General features: G+C 52.8%; 2 protein-coding genes and 1 pseudogene across 2 annotated transcripts in view; 1 reads left to right on the forward strand and 2 right to left on the reverse strand.

The window, feature by feature from the left end:
- The window catches only part of LOC127474815 (zinc finger protein 208-like), a 1,262,639-nt pseudogene that overhangs the window by 8,040 nt on the left and 1,230,871 nt on the right, over positions 1 to 23,728 (forward strand).
- LOC127474819 (zinc finger protein 850-like) overlaps positions 2,731 to 23,728 on the reverse strand; it is a 315,187-nt gene continuing 294,189 nt past the window's right edge. Inside the window, exon 8 of the mRNA XM_051796122.1 lies at positions 2,731 to 3,149. Within this exon, the coding sequence (XP_051652082.1) occupies positions 2,731 to 3,149 (419 nt within the window). The remainder of the gene's footprint in view (positions 3,150 to 23,728) is intronic.
- LOC127474906 (uncharacterized) lies at positions 15,035 to 16,484 on the reverse strand. The gene is made up of 4 exons (XM_051796229.1): positions 16,342 to 16,484; positions 16,096 to 16,257; positions 15,710 to 15,889; positions 15,035 to 15,449 (listed from the first exon to the last, which is right to left on the reverse strand). The coding sequence occupies exons 1-4, from the start codon at positions 16,477 to 16,479 to the stop codon at positions 15,057 to 15,059; spliced, it is 873 nt and encodes a 290-aa protein (XP_051652189.1). The 5' UTR covers positions 16,480 to 16,484; the 3' UTR covers positions 15,035 to 15,056.

Consider the following 23,728-nt stretch of genomic DNA (forward strand, 5'->3'; position numbering starts at 1 on the left):
TCCTCTGTGACATCGCATGTCTCCTATGTCCTCACATCCTCCTCTGTGACATCACATCCTCCTCTGTGACATCACATGTCTCCTGTGACGTCACATCCTCCTCTGTGACATCGCAGCTCCCTGTGACATCACATCCTCCTCTGTGACATCGCATCCTCCTCTCTGACATCAACTTTTGCTCTGCGACATCACAGCTCCCTGTGACATCACATCCCCCTCTGTGCCATCACATGTCTCCTATGACATCACATCCTCCTCCGTGAAATAACATCCTCTTCTGTGACATCACAGCTCCCTGTGACATCACAGCCTCCTCTGTGACATCACAGCTCTCCTACGACACCACAGTTCTCCTGTGACATCACATCCTCCTCTGTGACATCACAGCTCTCCTATGACATCACATCCTCCTCTGTGACATCACAGCTCCCCTGTGTCATCACATCCTCCTCTGTGACATCACATGTCTCCTATGACGTCACATGCTTATCTGTGACATCACATCCCCCCTGTTGCATCACATCTTCCTCTGTGACATCACACACCCCTGTGACATCACATCTTCCTCTGTAACATCACATGTCTCCGATGACATCACATCCTCCTCTGTGACATTTCAGCTCTCCTGTGACATCACATCCTCCCTGTGACATCACATGCTTCCTGTGACATGACATCCTCCCTGTGACATCAGGTCCTCCCTGTGACATCAGGTCCTCCCCTGTGACATCACACCCTTCCTGTGACATTACATCCTCCCCTATGACTTCACAATTATCATATAACATCACTCCTCCACATGGCATCACAGCTCCCCTATGACATCACATCTTTCTTGTGACATCACGTTTCTCCTGTGATATCATATCATCCCTCTCACATCACGTCCTGCCCTGTGACATCATATCATCCCTGTGTCATCAAGGCTTCCCTATGATGTCACATCCATCATATGACATCTTACCTCTCCTGAGATATCATATCCTCCCTTTGACATCATGGCCTGCCCTGTGACATCACATCATCTCCATGACATCACAGCCCCCCCGTGACAACACATCCTCCCTGTTACATCACATTCTTCTTGTGACATCACAGTTTGCGTATGACATCACCCTCTTCCTGTGACATCACATCTCCCATATGACATCACAACCATATGACATCACATCTCTCTTATGACGTCACATCTCTCTTATGACATCACATCCATCATATGGCATCACATCTCTATTATGACGTCACATCCATCATATGACATCACATCCTTCCTGACACATCACACCTGCCCATGACATCACATCCTTCATGTGACATCACATGTCCCCTATGACATCACAGCCATCATACGACATCACATCTCTGCTATGACAGCACAACTACCTTGTGACATCACATCCTTCCTGTGACATCACATCTCCCCTATGACATCACATCCATCATATTCTGGGATAATGCAGGACCACATGAAATCAAAGGAATTCTGGGACACTGTCGAACCTGCTGGAACCAAGGGAGCCCTGAGATATTTCTGAACCTCCCAGAATCCAGGGGCCACTGGGACCCTGCAGAACCTCCTGCATTCAAGTGCTCCTTGTGAAACTGCAGGCTCTCCTGGAACCCAAGGATTCCTGGAACACTGCAGAGCTCACGGAACCAAGGGGCCACTGTCCCACTGCAGCTCCTTCTGAAGCACAAGGGACCCTGGGACAATGGGAAATCTCCGAGAATCCAAAGGGCATTTTGGGACTGCAGGGCCTCATGGAACTAAAGGAACCTTTGGAGACTCTGGAAGTTCATGGAATCCAGGGGCCATTGTGACATGTGGGGCCTCCTGGAAGCAAAGGAACCCTGAGAATTTATGTGGGAACAAGTTAAGTCAGCAACAGCTGCACTCAGTTAATCAGAATCCAAAAAGAGTGTTTTGGCCTTGACTGGTGTTTTCCATCCAGAGAGTGCTGTTTGCCAAAGTGGAAACCACTTGGAACGCTCTGCATGGTAGCCTGATTTTTTTCTCTGGTGGCTGAACACAGCCAGCACATGAGGGGAGGGGAATGTGTGGGATCAGGACACTGCTTTGGGGTCATGCTGGGAATTCCGGTGGACTAAAAGACAAAGCCCAGGCGCTGTTTCCAAAGGAACCCCCATGAAAGGGGGACACTGGAAAGATGGGAGGACAACTCCCAAAATGGAACTCTGTGTGTGCAGCCTCATTTTCTCCTTCAGCACCCACAGGAGAGAGGGCGAAAAGTGGGGGTTGGGACCCCAAAACTGTTTTGGAGGGAAACTGGGGATTGAGGGGACAATGGGAAAGTGGGAGGAACAGGGAGAAGGGTGTAAAGAGAGGATAGTCTGGTAGGTCTGGCAGTCCCATGGGGGTCTTTGGGCACAGGGGGCTGCGAAAGGGGGGGGTGAACCTTGAGCTTCCAACTTCCTGTGGGGTGCTTGGGGCTGCAGGATCCAATCTCAGCCTTGGATTATGCCAACAGTTTAATTTAGAGGAATTACAGAGGTCTGACTGAAACACTTAGGTCACCCAGCTTTTAATGATGGCAAATCAAATCTATTGATACAAATGAGTTATTTAGGGTTACAAATGACCAGACAAAAGATCTTCATCAGGATTATTTACTGCACAATAGAAACACTAAAACTACCAGTAGTGAAGGACTTCCTGCACTCGAGGTACTGGAAGGGCTTCTCTTATTGGTGGGTCCATTGGTGTCTGGTCTAGTTAGAGTTGTGGGTGAAGCTCTTCCCACACTCCCCACACTTGTACGGTTTCTCCCAAGTGTGGACGCACTGGTGCCTGATGAGGGTGAAGTTCCGGTTGAAGCCCTTCCCGCAGTCGGTGCAGCGGAAGGGCCTCTCATCCGTGTGTGTCTGCTCATGTTGGAGAAGATGTGAGCTGGTCATAAACCTCTTCCCACATTCCAAGCACTTGTAGGGCCGTTCTCCAGTGTGGATGCGCCAGTGGATGCGGAGGGTGGAGCTGTCCTTGAAGCTCTTCCCACATTCCCCACATGGGTAGGGTCGTTCACCAGTGTGGATGCGCTGGTGTCGGATCAGGTGGGAGTTCTGGCGGAAGCTCTTCCCACATTCCCTACACGTGTAGGGCCGTTCCCCAGTGTGGATGTGCTGGTGTCTGAGCAGGTGGGAGCTCTTCCCAAAGCTCTTCCCACATTCCAAGCACTGGAAGGGTTTCTCCCTGCTGGGAGGCTGATCAGACTCCACCAGGTCAGAGCTCCCCCTCAAGCTCCATCCGCCTTCCCAGCACAGGCTGGCTCTTTCCTCCTCAGAGCACCCTGGGCTGGCTTTGGAGCCCCTCCTGCGGGGGGATCTCCGGCCCTTTTCCTCCCTGCTGCCTTCTTGCGCCGGGGAGCCCTTCAAAACGGCCTCTCCCACCAGGGTCTCACGGGGGGATTTGTCCTCCGCACTCTCCCTCCTCAGCTCCGGGCCTGGGGCAGGAAGCAAGAAGGACAGGCAGGGGATTTGCCTCCGGCCCACAGGGAAGCCCAAGGACATCCCCCCAACTCCGGCCCCGGCAGGACGGCGGCGCCAGCGGGGTTGTCCTGCAGCCGGGGCCATGCTGGGCTGACAGAGCCAGCACAACACCCGCCCAAAGGGACACTGACTTCCTCCTCACCTGCCTGGGGGGCCCAAGGCATCTTCCTCTTCCTCGCAGCCTCCTCCTCCATCCGCCCAAGCTTTGGGAAGGACAAATCCTGATAGGGGGAAAACAAGGGCTGAGCACGTTGGCTTGGGGGTTCCTCCTGCCCAAGTCTATCTCTAGAGCTCACCAGGCATCCTGTGACCATAAAACACTCCAAAACACCAAGATTCAGACAATAGCAAGAAGACCCTCACCCCCCCAAACTGCTAAAAGTTACAGTTAAGCCAAAAAATATTCCAAACTATGAACATGTAGCGCAAAAAAATTCTCCCAGACATTCCTCCTCTCTGGTCTCTTCCCTCTGGGGTTCAAGGGGTCTCCCCTGATTGACCCTCTGACTCCTCTGGGGTGTTGGGGGTTCCAAGAGTCCCTTCTCCTCTGACTCTCACCTTCAGGGTGCCACATTCCCAGACATTCTCCCTTTCCACGGTTTCCACTTTGTTGTCCCAGGGATCCCAGGTGTCCCCACTGTCCAAGCTTCCCCTTCTCTGCGCCCCCCCATTTCAGGCTCCCCAATTCCACTGTCCCCATACCCCACCCCACTGTCCCCAAACCCCAACCCTGATGTCCCCAACCTTCCATCTCACCCCAGGAGCCCCCCCTGGACCCTCTGACACCAAAATCATTCCCCCTCCCTGCCATGCTCACAGAAAGGCCAAGGAGGTCTCCCCTGAGCCTCCTCTTCTCCAGCCTCAACACCCCCAGCTCCCTCAGCCTCTCCTCACACCACTTGTGCTCCACTCCCTTCCCCAGCCTCGCTGCTCTTCTCTGGATCCTCTGACCCCAAAAATGCTCCCCCTCCCATAGAAAGCCCAAGGGCATCTGGGGACAGTCTGGGGGCTTTGTGGGGCACTGGGTGATTACTGGGGGATACTGGGACACACTGGGGGGAACCAGAGAGCAATGGGAGGACTGGGGGGTTACTGAGGGACACTGGGAGGGCACTGGGAGGGACTGGAGGGGAACTGGGGCACACTGGGGGGCACTGGCAGAGAACTGGGGAGTTACTGGGGGATTGCCAAGGCACACGGGGAGACACTGGCAGGTTACTGGGCCATACTGGGGGTTACTGGGTGCTCACTGCAGGATCACTGGGCCATACTGGGGGGCAGTGGGAGGTCACTGGGACACACTGGATAGTCACTTAGGGGGTTACTGGGCCATACTGAGGGTCACTGAAAAGTCACTGGGATATACTGGGGTCACTGGGATCCCCTTACCTGGATGTGGTACATCTCCCACCCCGGATTTTGGGGGGCATCCCTAGGACCCCTCCCCTGGGGGCTAGGGGACCCCTTGAACCCCATTGCTGGGCTTTAGGGGACCCTGTAAAATCCTTTCAAAACCTCTGAAATCCCCCCCCTCGACCCATCGAAACCTCCTCAAGGACCCCTCATCCTTCCCCAGCACCCCCTAAACCCTCTCAGTGACCCACAAAACCCACCTGAGACTCCCGAAGCCCATTCAGGGACCCCCAATCCCCCCCACGGGCCCTCCAAACAGTCTGGGACACCTTAAACCCCCCAGAGACCCCAAAACTGCCTCGAAGGTCCCCGCAAAGCCTCCCAGGAACCCCAAACCTCCCCAGAGACCCCCAAAGCCCACCTGGGACACCCCAAATCTTCTCAGAAAACAAAACCCGCATCAGAGCCCCCCAAAACCCTCCAGGGACCTTCAACCTCCCCCTCGAGTCCTTTTAGGGACCCCCCAAAACGTCCCCGGGAACCCCCGAACCCCCCCGCTAAACCCTCCCGAGCCCTCCAGCCTTTCCACCCACACCCGCGCTCCTCGCAGCCCCCGAGGGGATCCCCAGACTCCGCTCTCGCCGCCCCCCCGCCAACTCACCCAGCGAAGTGCAGCGGCCGCAGGCGAGTCCTCCTCACTCCCGACCACGAGGCCAAAATGGCGCTCGCTCCGCGCGCCCTCCGCCTTTACAGACCCGCCCCGCAGCCAATCAGCGCGCGGCCACGGCCCCTGCCCGCCCCCCGCCTGCGCGGGGCATTGTGGGAGTTGTAGTCCCTGCGGCGGGGGAGGATCGGACTTTGTTTTTCTGTCTTCTTTTATTTTCTCTTTTTTCTTTCTTTCTTTTCTTTCTTTTTTCTTACTTCTTTCTTTTATCCCCTTTTTCTTTTTTCTTTCTCTTATTTCTTTTTTCCTTTTTTCTTTGTTCTTTCCTTTTGGTTTTTTTCTCATTTTTGTCCTGTTTTTTTTCTTTTTTTTTCTGTTTTTTCTTCTTTTTTTATTTTTTCTCCCTTTTTTAATTTTTATTTTATTTTTTTACTTTTGTTTTTTTTTCTTTTTTTTTTACATTGTTTTCTATCAGTTGTATTTTCAAGGAAAATGTAAACACATATCAAAAAAATCTCCAGGTACATATCTTACAACAACAGATAATCTGCCATTGTGCCAGGTTTGTGAGGATTCCCAAGATCACAAACACTGAGACACCAAGGGTGGAAGTGAAGCAACTTTATCCTTTCTCTTGCCACAGCCTTCAATCCACACCCAGCCCTGGATTTCTGCAAAGCCGCTGGGCAGGAGCAGGAGATGGAGCTGGTGCTCGGCGGGAGGGGCAGCAACAACAAACCCGTGTCTTTGGCACAGGGGAAGGAATTTAGTGCTTGAGGGGTTACATTCCACAGGCTCCCCTGGGGATCAGCTCATGCTTGGACAGTGAGAACAGCAAGAACATTCCTAATAAAAATGCCAGAGGGAAGGGAGCGGAGGGGGAGCAGGGGCAGGAAAAGGAAGCAGAGCGGTGGAAGATGGGCTGGGGCGGTCGGGGCTGGGGGAAGGCAGGCTGGACAATGCCTTGTTTGGTCCAGCAGCTGGACCAGCTCCAGGGCAGATGTCGGGGCAGCCTCTGCCACAGGGACATGGACAAACAGACCCTACAAAAGCTCTCAGAGGGGTTGGGGGCTCTGGGCGGGGCTGCGCTCTCGCCTCAAGCCAGGATACCCCAGGGCAGTGGAACAGCAATTCCTGTCAGCTCCCAGCAAAGATTATTGGGGTTTGCACTGGGGAAATATTGACGCTCCAGCTTCCTCTTCTCTTTTTAGAACTTTGAGCTTGCAGTTGGGTAGAAGGGCTGGTGGGGGAGTGGGAAGAGACCCACTGAGGGGCACATCTCATCCCTCAGTTAGATGGAGCTAAACCCCTGATCTTGCTTAGGAAGAGCTGCTGATGCTCAGTTGTCTTCTTTCCCTTCTGCTTTAGTGGGATATTACATTTCCCTGCAGTATTAGTGATAGAATGCTATGTCAGCTGGAATGTTTTGGTTCTTACAGAAAGCATCAACAGATTTAAAGGAAGGTTTTTTTTACATAGGTGAGACCTCCAAAAAAACCAAAAACCCCAAAGGTAATATAAGTGCAGAATAAAGTGAACTTTGGAGTTTTCCTTTTAATTCTTGGGTAGAAAAGCCATCCCAGTTAGGGACAGCAATTTATTGCATTGCTGAAATAAAACCAACCAACAAACAAAGAAATCTGACTTTGTTCTCTTTCGGATTTGTTTTTGATCATAAGAATCCTTCTAGTGAAAAGGGCTAATTTACTCTTTCTAGAGGAATGTTTTAAGTGTGATTATCACAGCTGCTGAAAAGGTCTAAAATAGGACATTGACCTTGAACCTGTTCCTGCGTTTAGGATGTGGTGCTTAACATTCAAGAAACAATAGAACTGCAACTCATTTATTGAGGTATCATCTCAAAGTGTCAACTCTTGCTCTGTAAAGACATGCCACAAGGATTGTAGAAAGCTTACAGTATCCCAGGAGGTACGTGTGGTATTTTATCAGTGTAAATATGGATAAGATTTTCAATATTTCTGCTGGGAATACTCCATAACTAAAGTAAGTTTTCCCTTTGGTGCTGCACTAGTTTATGATTTAATTGTTACTGACATTCCACCAGTCATATTATTAGCTTCACCAAGTGAAAGAGAAATAATCCTGTATTAATTAAAGAGAGCAACTGAATTCCTTCACTCATCTTATCCTTGGCTGTCTGAGACAGTGATGCACTTCAGCTTCCCTACAGAAACTGCCACTAAAAAAGAGATTGGGGTGATAATGAGATATACAGATTGAAGGGTGTGCCTGAATTGTCCTCAGGGAGGAGACATTTTGGTGGGTGACAGGCAATGTGCCTGTGGTTCCCTTTTTCTGTCTGGGTTTTTTCCCTTTCTTTTTGTCAGAGGCTTTGGGAAAGGTGTTTTGTCAAGAGAATAATATTCATTTATAGCCATGTGAACGGTTTCTATCCTATACCAGTGAAGCAGTCACCTAAATACCCATACCCATGCCTTTAAAAATAAAACAAGGAGAAAACGTGGAGTATTTATTTGAGACCAGATAAACTGAATGTAGTTCAGTAACATGGAAAGGCAATTGCTGTTATTTCACAGAGACATTTCTTTCTATGCTGGAACTGAGGGTAGCAGCCAAATCTAAAAGCCTTGCTCTGTGTCTTTGTGAACACACTGTGGGTAAGTTCAAAGGAGCATTCAGAGATTGTGTTGTGTGAGCCTTTTTCCCTGAGATCAAAACAAGGAGTAATTAATGCTAAATCCAGCAGGTGGCTTTCAAGTAATAACTTGGTCCAGTTTGTCCAACTGTGTACAAACAGGTGAGGAAAATCTGGAACTTTAGAAGGGTTAGTTTTTTACCTCATTAGCAGGATATCCAGGGGTGCACCAAGTGCCTTCCAGTGAGGAACACAAGAGACCAGCAGACAGTGACAATATTGTTCTAATGTTAATGTCACTGGAGCACAGAGTGAGATCACATCTGAGTTATGTTTCTTTAATCAGTGATTGGGAATAAAGAGAAAATCACATAGTTGATGACACTTTAGGATTTATTTCACACTCTTAACAAGAAGGTATTTTGCAGCTGGACTTTGAATAAGGTTCCATGGTATATTGCAAATTTCTATCTCAAGTTAACAGTCTACTTCTTCCCAAAGAAATTCTCAGCAGCTAACACCCTTTCATCATCTGGCTCTTTCCCTGATGGCTTGAGCTTGTTGCTCCTTTGGGTAAATACCCATTTGACACAATGCACTGGGCAGCTTCTGCCAAGTGCCACTGAATCTCACTTCTTCCCTTGCCTTGAGGTAGTTGTGCTTTAAGAATGTGGCTGTTCAGATGCCCTGAAATGTCTCTAGTATTTCAGTGGGAAGAAGCTTCAAGATGTGCTGTTTGGCACACAGGAAAAATTCCCTGCCCAGAGAGCCATGGAAATGTAGGTGCTGCTCAGTAATGCCCCTTGACTGGGACAGGCACTGCTGAGGATGTTTTCCTTCCCCTCTCTGATTCCATTCCCACTGTTTTGTACAGACTCCTTGGGGTCAGATTTTGCACTGTACAGTTTGATAAGTGTAGTGTAGATGTGTGTTTGAAGGCATGTTCTTCTTCTGCATTCCCTGATCAAATTCAGGAAACTGATACCTGGCCTGAACTTTTTTCCCCCCCATAGTGCTATTTTTATTTATTTCTACAGAACAGCTTGAGAAAATGAAGGCACACTTAGCCCCAGTTTACTTGCTGCTGTAATCTCTTGACCTTTTTTTCTTTTCCCCTCCCCCAAACTGATGGGTAACTGTGAAACCCAAGGTCAGGAATGTGGTTGGAATTCCTGGCCCCAGTCTGGGGGAGGTGACACTTTCAGTCTCCCGGGGAAAAAGCCACTGCTTTGTTTATCAACATGCAAAGGGCAGCACTGTGGGAAATAGGGCCTAGAAAAAAACGTAGCTTTGCAGGGAAAGGAGCAGCTCATTACAGGGGTGAGCTGCAACTCCTAAAACTGCCATTTCAACTCCTGTTTCAACTGCCCTGACAGCTGGCAGCCAATCAAATGCTGCAGTCACAGGTTTTACCTTATAAGGTATGATTATCTGTTGGTGTTGGGTTACAAAAGGAGGGCTGCGACTCCAATAACCTTGTCTCAGCTTCACCCCCTGAGTCTGTGCCTCAATACACCACAAATGGTGCCCCACTTTGGGGCATGAAAGAAACTAAGCTGTTTCTCCGGTGGTGTAGCTCAGCTGAACACAAGGAAGGAAAAAGCGCTGAAAGGAAGGGACAAGAGAGCTCTCAATTACCTTACGCTGGACGATAAGGGAAGCAGCTGAGAATGAAATGGGAACCCCTTTAATGAAAAAGCATAAGGCAGTCTAGCGAGCCTGTGCTGAAATCCTTAAAAAATATGAGAAAACAGTACAGGAAGAAAATTTAGAATGTCTCCTTTTGTGGGCATCCAAAGCTAATCCCACATTAAACAGTGACTTAGTATATGACTGGAGAGTTTGGGATGATGTCGGTGCCAGACTCTGGGACAGCACCACGCTAGGGGATAAGATAGCAACCTCTTTATTAACAACATGGAGAGCAGTTTATGAAGCTTTGCAAGCTCACTCCAGCTCCGCAGACAACCATGTAGAAACGGCAACTGATTCTGAGCCACCATCACAGCAGGAGCTGAAATTTTGTGTGCAGACCCTGCCCCATGCCCTGCCCCGACCACAATCTCCCGTGTTGCCTTCCACGCCACCAGAGCCGCCTTCATTGCCAGCATCACTGTGGCCACCTAAGGCACAGCCCGCAGTGTGGCCAGAAACAAAGGCCTCCTCCTCCACGCCCCATTCGCGTGGACTTCGCTTCTGTGGTGCCGCTGCCACAGCACCAGTTTCTCAGTCAGATGACTCCAAGGAGGACCCAGAACTCACAGATAAGGAAAAAGATTTAACCTTTCACTCTCCTGACTTGCCTGACAAATGGGTGCGAGTGCGGGGGGAGGTGAAACTCGCAGGGGACACGGCAGTCTTAAAAGATTTCCCAGTCCTGGTCTTGCCTGACCAGGATCCTCACTGGGAGGGTCTGTCATATGCTCTTATTAAAGATGTAAGGCGAACAGTAACAGACCACAGTTTGGGGGCTTTGTACACCATCCATTTAATAGAATCCATCTGTGATAGCCAAGTGTTCATCCCCCACGATTTCAAAACACTATTTCATCTAATAATGACTGATATGCAGTACACCATGTGAGAAGCCAGACTGAAACAATTAGCAGAAAAACAGGCGATTGCAAATTCAGTTGCAGGAACACGAAACCCTTTGCGGACTGTTACTGTAGGTGTTTTACTGGGGTAGGGTGAGCATTCTTCTCAGGCAGTACCAGCACGAACATGTGCTGCAGGGCTCCAGCGAATAAAGCAACTAGCCCTATGCACTCTTGAAAGTGTTCTGGACACAGGCACACAGAGAATGCCCTTTACCTGTTTCAAACGAGAGGCAAATGAGCCCTTTATGAAGTTTTTAGATTGTCTTAATGATGCTTTGGAAAAACAAGTAGAGAATGATGCTGCACGCCAATGCCTTTTTAAACAGCTTGCTATAGAAAATGCAAACCCCGACTGTCAGAAGGTTTTACGTCCCCTAAAAAATCCTACAGTGGACAACATGCTAAATACATGCATGAATGTTGGTTCAAGGCAGTATGATTTATCTCTGATAGTTGAAGCATTTGCAGCAATGTCCACAAAAAATCAACAATGTTTTTCTTGTGGCCAGTTGGGTCACTTGCACAGGAATTGCCCAAACGACAGGACAAACAAAAGAAGAGTGGTGCCAGGTGTCTGTCCATGCTGTCACAAAGGGAATCAGTTTGCAAATCAGTGCTGCTCTGAGCTTGATCACTATGGGTTATCGCTTTCCCCACAGGGAAACTCCAAACGGAGCACAGGAAGGGGACGAGCTATGACAATAAATCAAACCCCTGCCTGGACCCCTCGCGAACCTGCCACAGCCTGTACGCAAGCACAGCCGGCAGTGCCAGAGTGGACCTGGCCACCTCCACAGAAGTAACACTGCAGGATACAACAGTTGCCCTGCTGCCGACTGCTACACATGGCCCTCTGGGCCACGGCAAAGCAGCCTTACTAACTGGCAGATCATCTATCACTTTAAAAGGCCTTTTTGTATTACCAGGAGTGATAGAGGCAGATTTTGAGGGGGAAATAAAGATAATGTCGTGGACCCCAATGCCATCATGTATTGTACCTGTAGGCAGCCAGATCGTGCAACTAATTTATCTTTTACCCCAAACACCAAATAATGTTCCTGTCAGGCGTGGCCGCGGATGCTTCGGATCCACAGGCGAGCGGCAAATTGACTGGACACAACAACTGACCACAGAACACCCTTTATTGTCTTGTATTCTGCAGGTACGGGGGGAGAGCAAACAAATCCCTCTCATCCCTTGCTTTGAATCTTCCTGCCTAAAGGATATGGGGGGGGGAAAGCGAAACCACAGCAAACTAAAATCTCTCCCATCACCACTCCCTTATTAGCTACTTGTTTGCACCATTGTGGGGAAGGAAATTTTCTGGTTCAGGATATCTGTAACTGCTTCTACCAAACCCATTGGGGGGGTGAAAGAAGCGACGGGTGGGGCCCAGGACCTTTTGGGAAAGCAGGGCTCAACTTCCCAAACAAGCTGGGGGTGTGCCGAGGGGGAAGTTGTCCTGCAGGCAGCAGGGCAGGACAAGCAGGACACAGTCTGCTCAGGGCACGGCGTATCTGAAGGACACCATGGGTTTGGGCCCATTGTTGCTGCTTTATTAAATCACAGCCACCTCCAACTGGCTCAGTGGAGACAGAAGAGCAGTGCTCGTAGTTTGAATCGTGGTTTCTGCTGAAGATTTCAAGGCATAAGGATTCCAGTTTTCCTATCTGTATGAAAGACAGAGTTTCTATTTTGTGATAAGATCCATGCCTGGAAAGCTCCCCAGGCAGCCACCAGGCCCCAACATGGCATCAGGGCAGTTGGCAGCAGTCCCCCCAACACCTGCCTCCCAGCCCACGCCAAGCCACTGCCTTACCCACAGCCCCAGAGCCCTGGATGCCACCATGGCTGTCCCTGACACCACCCTGCTCACCAGCTCAGGTGTCTCACACAGTGCCTGGGAGCCTGGGAATGTTGGAAGCTCTTCATGGATGTGGACATCGGTGCCTGAAGAGCTTCTGGCCTGAGTCGAGGGCTTGGCGTTGGTCCTAAAGCTGCCAGGATGCAGATGGTCTGTTCTGCCAGGCAAGGGATGACTTCACTGCTGTCTCTCTTCAAGGGCTGAAGGGCTGTGAGAGAAAAAACAGAGCCGAGCTGAAACTCCAGAAATCCCTCCAGCCCATGTTCCCCACTCACCACTGCAGATCTCATCCAGTTGCTCTGTGCTTTGGTTCCTCAGGTGCCCATTTTCCAGCTCCAGCGGGACAGGGCCAGTCAAACCACGGCAACTTGGCAGAGACGTCTTCAACTGCTTCTGCTTCCTCAGCACCGCTGAGCCCAGGTGGTCTCTGAAGAGGCAGATGGAGAAATCCTGCATGTCGCTGCTCTCCTGGGAGGAAGGAGGAAAGGTGAGCTTTGGAAACAGCAGCCCCCTGCCCACAGTGAAGGGGGGTGGGGATGGTGGCTGAGGGAGATGCCCTGGGCTCAGATTCCAGAGCAGGGACAAGTTGCACTGAGCTGCAAGGCCCAGAAGCCACCAGAGCCCAGGGGAGCAGAGCCTGCTGCCAGAGCTGCTGACAGGGCTGGGCTTCAGAGGAACTCTCACTGCCCAATGCCCATCTCAGGGCTCACGCTCCCACATCAGCCTTACCATGTCGAGGAAGCATGAGAGGTTCTCCACCAGATCCTCAGTGGCTGGGCAGGCCTTTGTCTTCTTCAGGTTTGGACACATCAGGTCTTTAGAGACCATCACAATCTCTGTCCAGGAGTCTTCACTGCCAATCCACAGGAGCTCCATCATGTTTGGCATCAGGAGCTCCTGTTTCCCTGCCTGTATGAAGGACAGTGTTTCTTTTCTGTGATAAGATCCATGCCTGGAAAGCTCCCCAGGCAGCCACCAGGCCCCAACATGGCATCAGGGCAGCTGGCAGCAGTCCCCCCAACACCTGCCTCCCAGCCCACGCCAAGCCACCGCCTTACCCACAGCCTCAGAGCCCTGGATGCCACCATGGCTGTCCCTGACACCACCCTGCTCACCAGCTCAGGTGTCCCACACAGCGCCTGGGAGCCTGGGAATGTTGGAAGGTCCTCATGGGTGTGGACGTCGGCGCCAGAAGAGCAGTGCTTCTGGCCTGAATCGAGGGCTCGGTGTTGGTCCTAAAGCCTTCAGGATGCTGATGGTCTGTTCTGCCAGGCAAGAGACGACTACATTGCTGTCTGTCTTCAAGGGCTGAAGAGCTGTGAGCAAAAGAAACGGAGCCGAGATGAAGCCCTGTGTCTGCAGAGACCTCCAGACGTCCCCTCCAGCCCCTGTTCCCCACTCACCGCTGCAGATCTCATCCAGTTGCTCTTGGCTTCGGTTCCTCAGGTGCCGCGTGGCCACCCCTAGGCACAAAGCTCCGTCAGCCCCTGCTCCCCAGCGGGCTCCCGGCAGCGCGGCCCCTGGCCCTGCCCTCCTCCCCCTCAGCCGGGATGAGCCCAGGAAGCACCAGGAGCTCAGGGGGTGGAACTCAGCCCAGTGCCCACCAAGCCCAGCCACGTGGGCAGGGCTGGCAGAGGGAGGCCCAGGCCCAGCCTGTGGCAGCCGGGGCTCAGGCAGCCCCAGGGTTGGGCCTGGCTGTGGCTGCAGGAGTGGGGACGGGGGCCAGCTTGCCCAGAGAGGGACCCCGGGGGCTGGGGCTCACCGATGAACCTGATGGCCGCCTCTCGCACACTGGCCTCAGGGTCCTTGAGGTAGCTCAGGCCCTGACGCAGGTACTCTTCAGCCCTGCTCCTGTCCTTCCCCACCTGGAGAGAGCACAAGGACACGGGCATGGCACAGAGCCCCCCCGCTGGCTGCAGCAGTCCCTCCTGCCAGCACTCAGTGTTGCCCAGAGCCCTCTCTCCCGCTGGCTGCAGGGAAGGGAGAGGGGCCTGCAGAGGAGCCCCTGGGGCTCTGTTCTTGGAGGGCACACACTGGGCTGCAGCTCCAGCCTCTGGGCTCTGGGCCCACACAGTGGGCTCTGCCTGCAGGGCAAGCCTCACCCAACCTGCACCCTGGCACTTGGCCTTACCAAGCACTCGCCAATCCTCCACATCTGCTGCTTCTTCACCAGCTCTTTCAGCTCCCTCCACTTGAGCAGCTTTGCTGCGGCAAGGAGCGCTTCCTGGGCGGCCTGCATGGAAGCAGAAGGGGTGAGGTAGCAGCATGGTTGGCAAAGGAGAGCTCTTGGCTTTCTTGCTGGGGAGATTCTGCCCTCAGGAAGTTGGGACATGCCCTCACCAAAGTGTCTAGGGGACGTGTGAGGACAGCCCCGCAGGACAGGGCCTGAGGCTGGAAGCCCTGGCCTTGGACACATACCAGGGACAGCAGAGAAGCCTGTGGGGATGTGCCTGTTCAGGCTTTGGTGGTCACAGGCTGCTGACGAGCCCTACTGGAGCCCCAGGGCAGCTGTTGGAAATGGCCGTGCCAGCTTCTCCGTCCCTGCTGGCGCTGGTTCTGCAGGGACCTTTCCCACGGCTTGCGCTGGGCCACGGCTGCCCACTGCCAGCAGCCCTTGTCCTGCTGCCTGGGCCCCACAGGGCAGGCCAGCCCACCTCTCTCTGTGCCAGTGCTCAGCCTTCCAATGTGTACCTTGGCCACGCTCGGGGACTGGTCACTTGTGCGAATGAGCAGCGGGACCAGTGCACTCCGCAGAGACGTCTTCAATTGCTTGTTGTTCCTCAGCACTGCTGAGCCCAGGTAGTCTCTGAAGAGGCAGATAAAGGCCTCTCGCATGTCGCTGCTCTCCTGGGAGGAAGGAGGAAAGGTGAGCTTTGGAAACAGCAGCCCCCTGCCCACAGTGAAAGGGGATGGGGATGGTGGCTGAGGGAGATGCCCTGGGCTCAGATTCCAGAGCAGGGACAAGTTGCACTGAGCTGCAAGGCCCAGAAGCCACCAGAGCCCAGGGGAGCAGAGCCTGCTGCCAGAGCTGCTGACAGGGCTGGGTGCAGGGCAGCTCTCACTGCCCAGTGCCCATCTCAGGCCTCACGCTCCCACATCAACCTTACCATGTCAAAGAAGCGCGGCAGGTTCTCCACCAAATACTCATCCATGGGGCTGGCCTTTTTCTTCTCCAGGTTTTGATTTATCAGTCTTTTCAGGATCATAATGACCTTTGTCTTGAGGTCTTCTCTGCCAACCCACAGGAGCTCCATCATGTGTGGCACCAGGAACTCCAGTTTTCTTGCCTGTATGAAGGACAGAGTTTCTTTTCTGTGATAAGATCCATGCCTGGAAAGTTCCCCAGGCAGCCACCAGGCCCCAACATGGCATCAGGGCAGTTGGCAGCAGTCCCAACAACACCTGCCTCCCAGCCCACGCCAAGCCACCGCCTTACCCACAGCCCCAGAGCCCTGGATGCCACCATGGCTGTCCCTGACACCACCCTGCTCACCAGCTCAGGTGTCTCGCACAGCACGATGAGGCCTTCGAGCACCTGGGAGGCTGGGAGGGTTGGAAGCTCCTCATCGATATCAAAGTTGTCATTCTGAAGGTATTCAAAGTCTTTGTCCTTGTCCTCCCACTCAAACTTCACGCTAGTGCCACTGGGCAATGGCTGTAGAAGCAAGCACAGTAGTGAGAGCCTGGCAGAGTCTGCAGGGCTCGTGGCAGGGGATCAAGTCCTTTTCTGGTCACTCACAGCCAAGTCAGAGGTGGAGCTGCTTTCTGAAGAAGAAGCGCTTAGACTGCAGGGCCACCAGTCGACCCAGAGCATGACAGCGAATGGCCATAATATCTTGTCTCCAATCTCGGGCTCTGAGAAGATGCTCTGCCACATTTGCCTGGCCACACTGCAAGGCAGAGCTCTGTGTCAGTAGGGCAGCCTGGAGTGCAGCGTGGCTGGGCCAGCCCAGGTGCCTGGGGCCCTGCCTGGGCAGGCAGCAGGGCACTGAGCTGGTGTTCCCCTCTAGGCTGGGAGCAGCAGGGTGGCTCTGGGCTGGCTGGGCCAGCTTTGTCTGCTGCAGGCCTGGACAACCCAGCAGGGCTGGAAAGCTTGGTGGGATGGAGAACCCCTCTCCTCAGGGCTGTCCTCCATCATTCCTTGGCTCTGGGAGCCAGAGAGTCTCAGGCTCCATCTCCCCACAGCCAACAAACCCTCAGGCTTTTCAGGGCCAGTACCTGTCTCCTTGTGGAGCGATGCTCAGCAGTGTGGCGACTACCTTCCTTGGGAAAAAGTGCGCTAGCAGCAGAAGCAGGGAGTGGAAGCACTCCTGCACAAGTTCACACTTCACGCCTGGCAGTCTTTCATGCAGGAAGCTCAAAATCTTTGGCACCTGAAGGGGACAGAGGTGAGGAGAGTGCTGCCACGGTAGTGCAGCCTCAGTTGCCCTTTCCATACCACTCTGCTGCCTTCAGATGCCTTCAGGTGCCTGAGACACCTGGGTTTGGCAGGGAGGGATGGAGAGAGGAACAAGGCCTTCTAGGGCTGAAGGGCAGGGCAATCCAGCCACAGGCCACTTACATCCGTCAGGAAGAAGCACGGGTCATATGTGGCCAGCCACAAAATCTTTTCTGCTATGGTCCTGCGCCCTCTGTAAAGGTTCCACCCAAATGGTTCAACCCATGGACGAGTCTCTCCAGGTACCCATTGATAATTCTGTGCATCTTTCTGCTCCAGGGTTTCAAGGACGATGTGCGTCCTCTCCGAGCGCGTGAGGTATCTTTCGAAGGGCTGCGGCAGGAAGGAGGAGAGCAAAGATGTCACCCCAAGGCCCCTGCTGGTGCTGCTCAGCTGGGCAGCGAGAGCAGCCCTGGCCACAGGTGCCCAGCAGTGCTGGCAGCAGTGCCCACAGTCACTGTGTGGGGGAGGACAAGAGCAGAGGGTCCTTAGGCTGAGGCAGGAGGGCTGGGCTCATGCTCACGGGGTGCTGGCCCTGCACAGGACCAGGGCTCACTGCTGGGCAGGAGAGCTGCAGCTGCTGCTGGGACACCAGCAGAGTGCCGCCCTCAGACAGTCCCTGCTTGGGGACAGCAGGAACCCTCTCATCAGGGACACTGAGGCCCTGTCAGCCCCCCTGATTCCGGGTGCCTTTGGCTCACAGGAGTGCCCTGCCGATGGCACAGACAAGAGTCTCAGCAACGGGGGAGCTCATTACCTTGATACCGCACTTTTTTCCGAGAGTCCTGCAGAAGCAGGTGATTTCACCTTCCACGTGGCGCGCGTATCGTTTGCCCCTTAGCCTGGTCCTGCCTAAAGAGCAGGGCAGACGTGCAAGTCAGGGAGAGCAGCTTTGCCATCAGGCTTTCCAAAGCAGCCCGAGATCTGCTTGGGAGATGGCAGGCCAGAAGGAGATTGTGGAGGGAGGGGGTCAGAGTGGGCTCCACAAACAGGCAGGGTTGAAGATGGTGAAAGGAGCGGGGAAGGAGAGCAGCAGAGAACAGGTGCAAGACTTGAGGAGAGCACTCCACTTGTACAGCAAAAGAGAGCTGGGATGCTGCGGGGAGCAGCTGGAGGGGCAAAGGTGGTCAAGCAGAGAAGCAGAGCTGGGAGGTGATGTCTGTGTGCAGAGGGACGAAGGCCACCACAATCCCCCTTAGCTTTTTGCTTACAGATGAATTCGCTGAGGTGCGCAACAGTTGCCCGACGTCCTGAGAATGGTTGAAGGAGGACAAATCCCAGCAGCTGTCCAAGGAATGGGATCTCGATGACAGTGGACTTCTTTTTGTTTCAGGAGGTCCCATGGGAGGGAGGGAGGGAGGAAGAAGAGCAGCAGGGTTGAGGGCAGGCAGCTGGTGCCAGGGCCCCATACCTGAGAGTGTGCCCAGGGCTGGATCCCTGGGGAGTGCAGGCTTTGCAGGACCCTGTGGCCCTGTCTCCTGGAGCCCTCAGCTGGGCAGCAGCCCTGGCAGGGAGAGCGGCAGGGCAGGGGCACAGCCTGGCTGGAGGCTTCCTGGGCCTTACCTGCCGTTGGGAATAGCTGTTCAACCATCTGCACAGCGTGTAAATCCTCTCCATGGCTTCTTCCCACACGGTGACAATATCATATCTGGCAAAGTCCACCAGCACCTGAGCAAAGAGAAGCTGCTGGTGAGCCCCTGGAGCAGACACCCCCTCCAGCAGCAGCAGCAGCAGCAGCAGCAGCAGCTCAGCTCGGCTCCTGGGTGGGACTTGCACTGTCCCTCAAGGCTTCCTCTGAGCCCCAGCAAAGCCTGGAGCAGGGCTCCTGCCTCTGGGCTCCCTTATGGGCCAGGTAGGAAGGCAGGTGCCACTCTCTGTGCTCCAGAAGAGCCTGGTGACACAGGAGGGGGGCACTGTCCCCACAGCGTGTTCTGCCACCGTGGCACTTGTCTGGAGACCACCCACCCAGGAGTGGCTGAACCCCTGCCCCACAGGGTGAGGAACAGCCCCGGGACTGCCACTCTTTGCACAGGCCAGACCTGCAAGATGTTCTGCAGCTCCTCGCCCAGTCTGGAGGGAGGAGTGTTCCGCACGATTGCCGTCAGCATGGGGTCCAGGGCTTGCAGGGTCTGCAAGGAGGACAGAGAGCGCTGGCAGTGATTCTTCACCCCCAGGAGATGCATCTGAGCTCCCAGTACCAGGAAGGAGAGCCACCCACGCTGCCCAGGAGAGACCTAAAAGCAGGCAGTCTACTGTGAGCAGACAGCAGATGCCACAGGCCTTTGCATTCCAGCGGAGAGAGATCAGGGAGCAGAGAGAATAAAAACTGGAAGGAGAAAACAGGAGGTGCCTTTTTCTCCCTGAGGCCTGGTGCGCAAACCACACTCTTATGTTTCTCGGGTTCTGTCCTTCTAAATAAACTTTCTGCATTCTTTCCACCGCCTTGGCATTTCTGGGGATCCCTGCGGATCTTACGTGACGCGCAGGATGGCCAGAGAGCAGCCCAGAGGGACTGGTGGCTCCTGGAGCTCAACCAGCACTTACCTGATTCCTGCGCTCATATCCATCCCATACATAGGTGTCCCATTTAGGAAGGAAGAGGACAGCTCTGAAGCAGGCTTCTAGGAGCCTTCTCGTTTTGCCCTCCAGCACCTCGTTCACCGCGCTGCAAAGAGGAAGGGCCCAAGTGGACAATGGTGCCGGGGGAAGCGCCTCCAGGCCTTGTGCAGGGGGCGGAGGTCCTCTGGGGAAGGGGTCCCTGGCAGTGATGAGCGGGTACCTCAATCTTTCAATGGCAAAGAGGGCGAGCTTCCGCACTTCTGTGTGCTTCATCTCCCGCTCGCGGTGGTTCATCTGCTGGATCAGATCCCTGTCGCGGTCGTCCTCGGCACGCTCGTTGATACAGGACTCAGCGTCCAGCAGCATCTGCAGAGCACAACGCAGCTGGGACCCGGCAGCTGCCAGCACCCAGTGCCACCAGAGCCTAGCCCTCACAGGGTGCCAGTGCCAGGGGCCTTGCCCCCTTCCCCAGAGCACCGAGTGTCCCCTCACCTGAATCCTCTCGACCACCTCATATCTGTGGCAGAAGTGGACCAAGCGCTGGGATGAGCCACTGCCAGCGGTGCTTCTGCACAGGCGCACAACTTTCTGAAGAAAGCTGGTCTTGTGGACCAGATTCTGGCAGCCGGAGGACAGAGAGACAAACAGGGAGCATGAGAGGGGGGAAACGTGGCCAGCGAGACTGGAGCCCTGAGGGGCAGTGGCCTGCGGGAGCAGCAGCTCTGCCCAGCCAGCACCCCTCCAGCAGCCCAGCAGCAGAGCCCCTGCCTTAGATGCTGGCACAGCTGCCGTCCAACTGGCCACACTTACCTCCTTGGGGCCGTCAAGGGCCTGGATGGAGTCCACCACTTCCTGTTCTTCTCTGGACAGGGGGAACAAGCTGACATCTAAAAGAGGGATAGAGCAGGGAGGATCATTGCAGGATGCGCTGCAGAGCCCCAGCCCTGCCCAGTCCCCTCACTCACCCGTCCCCATCTGCGGTGGGTTCACCAGGATCCACTGGGAGAGTTCTGCTGCAGACCAGCTTTTCTGGGCAGCAGCCTCCTCCTCCCAGGCCACCTCATGGGGCTCTTCTGGAGAGCCGCTTTTCTGGGCAGCACCCTCCTCCGCCCAGGCCACCCTGGGCTTGCTGGGGGGTGTCTGCTCCATCCTACTAGAAAACTACTAGAAGTAGTAGAAGTAGTTTTCTAGAAAACTACTAGAAGTAGGGAAAGGGGAAGTGGGAATCTTCACGGAAAAACCGTCGCACTACGAGTCAACAGGGAAAGCCTGGAGCTGTGCTCAGAAGATCCTCGCCAGCTCCGTGCTCCCGTCCTGTCGCGTCGCTGTCCTGCCGGACAATGGTGCTGGCACTGGGGCTGTGCTGACCACGTGTGCTGTGATGGGATGTCACAAAGGGCCCCCCTGTGACACACCACCTGACGCCTAGCAGTGTTCCAGCACTTGTGGATGTGGAACCAGCCCCTAGCAACGGGCCCCAACGATGCAGAAAATTATGCTACGCTGACCCTAAAACCCCAAAGCCCACAAATCTTTATTAGTAGACACACTGTTCCAAAAAAATAAAGGAGCGTTGGAGGCATAACATTGGGTGCGAGTGGTGTTTTTTGTAAAGGGAGTACCTTTATGTGGGCCCCCACCATCTCGTCTTTGAAATGGTAACACCTTATCCCACTGTCTACAAGCAGTAGATATCCCCTGCTATCCTATACACGAGGTCAGCTTTTCTCTGTAGTTTCAAAGGAAATACATCTCTTGGCTCAGAGTCATAGTGATTGATTCTTTTCAGCTGACCACCTCCCTGAGCCTTTTCCAGGACCCAGCTCAGGAGAGCACTGCTAAAAGTCCAGCTGTGTGATTTCAAGAGCCAGATTGGCTCCTGAGACCTTCCATAATCACTTGGAGCATTGTTGGTTAAATTCTGCCATAACTACTCACATTGTTAGTATGAAAAAGGAAGAATGGGAAAATTTCTGGTTTTAATGGAGTAAGCTGGGCAAATGAAAGAAGGCAAAGGCATGTATATAATTTACAGTGACTGCTGAAGTATGTAAATATTAATTCTAGTCATGTTTGCTGGGTGTGCTTCTCGCACAGGAACACCGTAGCTGGGGCTGGGGACAGCACTGATGGCAGTGATGAGGAATGGGGGGGATGCCCTTCCATCCTGCTGATATCTGAAGTGGTTTCCATGGCTGTAGTCAAAATAGGAGACAGTGTCCTGGTGACACTGGCATGCCAGGCAGTCTCCATGGTGTTGGCTAAAAAAAGTAGGACACCTTGTTTTCTTTAGGTGTCTGTGCTGTTTCTGAGCAGCGGTAACGAGGGCTGGGGCTGATGTGGCAGAGGGGCGGGTGTGGGGTTGTTGTGGCTCCGTCCCTCAGGAGCTGAGGGTGCCCAACACAGGGTGTGTACTCGGATCAGAGGAGAGGGGTTTGTGGCCCCGCTCTCTGTGGTGAGCCTGGTGGGTGAGCTCCCCCTGGGCCAGGCCACGTCAAGGGCTGATGAGAACAGAGGTGTTGCTTGTGGAATGGCAGCAAGCGAGATGCGGGGCGCCAGCAGCCACCTCGGGGGGCTGAACCTCGCCGTGCAGGCAGGCGAGGGTACGAAGAGATGTCTGGAGAAGGGTCTGGCAGAGAAGGTGGTGTCGGCCCGAGCAGGGTCGGGGCTGGGCTGGGGCGGGCGGAGGTGGGCTCGGCCCGGCCTGGTGGGAGTGGAAGGGGGCGGTGGCCGCTCCCGCCTCTCCCTGAGCAGTGAGCGGGCGGCCATGTTGTGCCGGCGGCGGGAGGAGGGAGTTGAGATATTGCACAGTCTGTGACAATGAAGGCAAGACCAGCCTGAGGATAATGAGGGGACTGAGCCTGTGAGACCCAAGACTTGTGTTCCTGATGTTAAATCCTGAAATGTCTAAAGCTGCAACTTTTAATCGACCTGCTCTTCAAAAAATAGCAAAATTAAAGATTAAAATTAAACCCCGCAGTGTCAGGAGCAGATCTTGGCTGACCTGCATGTTCCATGCTAAATACAAAATTGAGCACTTCAGTCATAATGGTCTGCACCTTTCCTGGATTGCCCTGATGCTGTTTGTGCTGAACAGGCATTACAATAAAGGCAGTTTTACCTGTCCCTTGTTTACTTTTCTGAGCTCTTTGGAGCTGTCTTTTCTTGTAAGAGCAATATGTGGTTATCTGTGTTTGTCTGGTGGTAATTTCTCAAGGGATTTGTGTACAGGATGGGGCCTGAATTTCTTGGGTGGTTTGCACAGGTTCTTTGATAACACATTCCCTGGTGATACTTGAAAGTGTTTTATAAAATGTCTTTTGTAGCATATGCTGTCATCTCTAATGCTTGTTTGTTTTTTTTTCATTCAGGGATGAGACCTGTGTAATACTCACAGGCTAATGCTTGGTCCTTAGGATTTCTTTATTCTTTGTAATTTTAATTTATTAAGATTTCTTTATTCTTTTTAAATTGTTAGGATTTCTTTATTCTTTTTTATTTTAATTTATTAGGATTTCTTTATTATTTTTAATTTTAATTTATTAGGATTTCTTTATTATTTTTAATTTTAATTCAAGTGTTTTAGTATCCCATTTTCCCTGCAGATGTGTGGGGGAGTTGATTTGCTCACTGTAAGCAAAATAGCTGCTCTTGGTCAAAGGACTGGTAAGTTGTTCTTCCTAATAACATTTACTTTTTAGCTTTTTAAAAACACCCAATCAAAGGTCTGGCTTTGCACAAAATGATATGTAAAGCTAGTACAGTTTTTTATTTGTTTGGTTTTGGGTTTTTTTAAATTAAACTGTGAGCTGATAGACTTCAGATCATTCCTCACATAGTCAAAAAACACAACATTGGCAGGCTTGAGTAGAAAAATTAAAATTAATAATTAATAATTAAAAAATTATTCATCTCTACTGGATGAATACAGGAACAGAATCTTTTCCAGTTTTCCTTAACTAAAAGGAATTTGGTCTTGACCTTTTGTTGTCCCTGCCACATTTTGTGACTTTGGACCAGTTTTATCACCAAGTTCAGTCCAGAAGCAAAAAAGTGGAATTCATGAATTGGAGGAATTCAGTTTTTAATGCGTGTCCATGAGCTTAGTTTTGATGCTTTTTGGCAAGTA

The sequence above is a fragment of the Manacus candei genome, unplaced genomic scaffold (genome assembly GCF_025592945.1).
Source record: "Manacus candei isolate 608988 ecotype Guabito, Panama unplaced genomic scaffold, ASM2559294v1 h1tg000045l, whole genome shotgun sequence".
Lineage (NCBI taxonomy): Eukaryota > Metazoa > Chordata > Aves > Passeriformes > Pipridae > Manacus > Manacus candei.

Bases quoted from the DNA above. Each gene is read 5' to 3' on its own strand.
- LOC127474906 (XM_051796229.1), bottom strand. From the start codon at position 16,479: ATGTGGCAGAGCATCTTCTCAGAGCCCGAGATTGGAGACAAGATATTA. The intron at 16,258-16,341 runs GTGAGTGACCAG...TTGCTTCTACAG, and splicing joins GCTCCACCTCTGACTTGGCT to CCATTGCCCAGTGGCACTAG. The intron at 15,450-15,709 runs GTAAGGTTGATG...CCTTCCTCCCAG, and splicing joins TGCCGCGCTTCTTTGACATG to GAGAGCAGCGACATGCGAGA.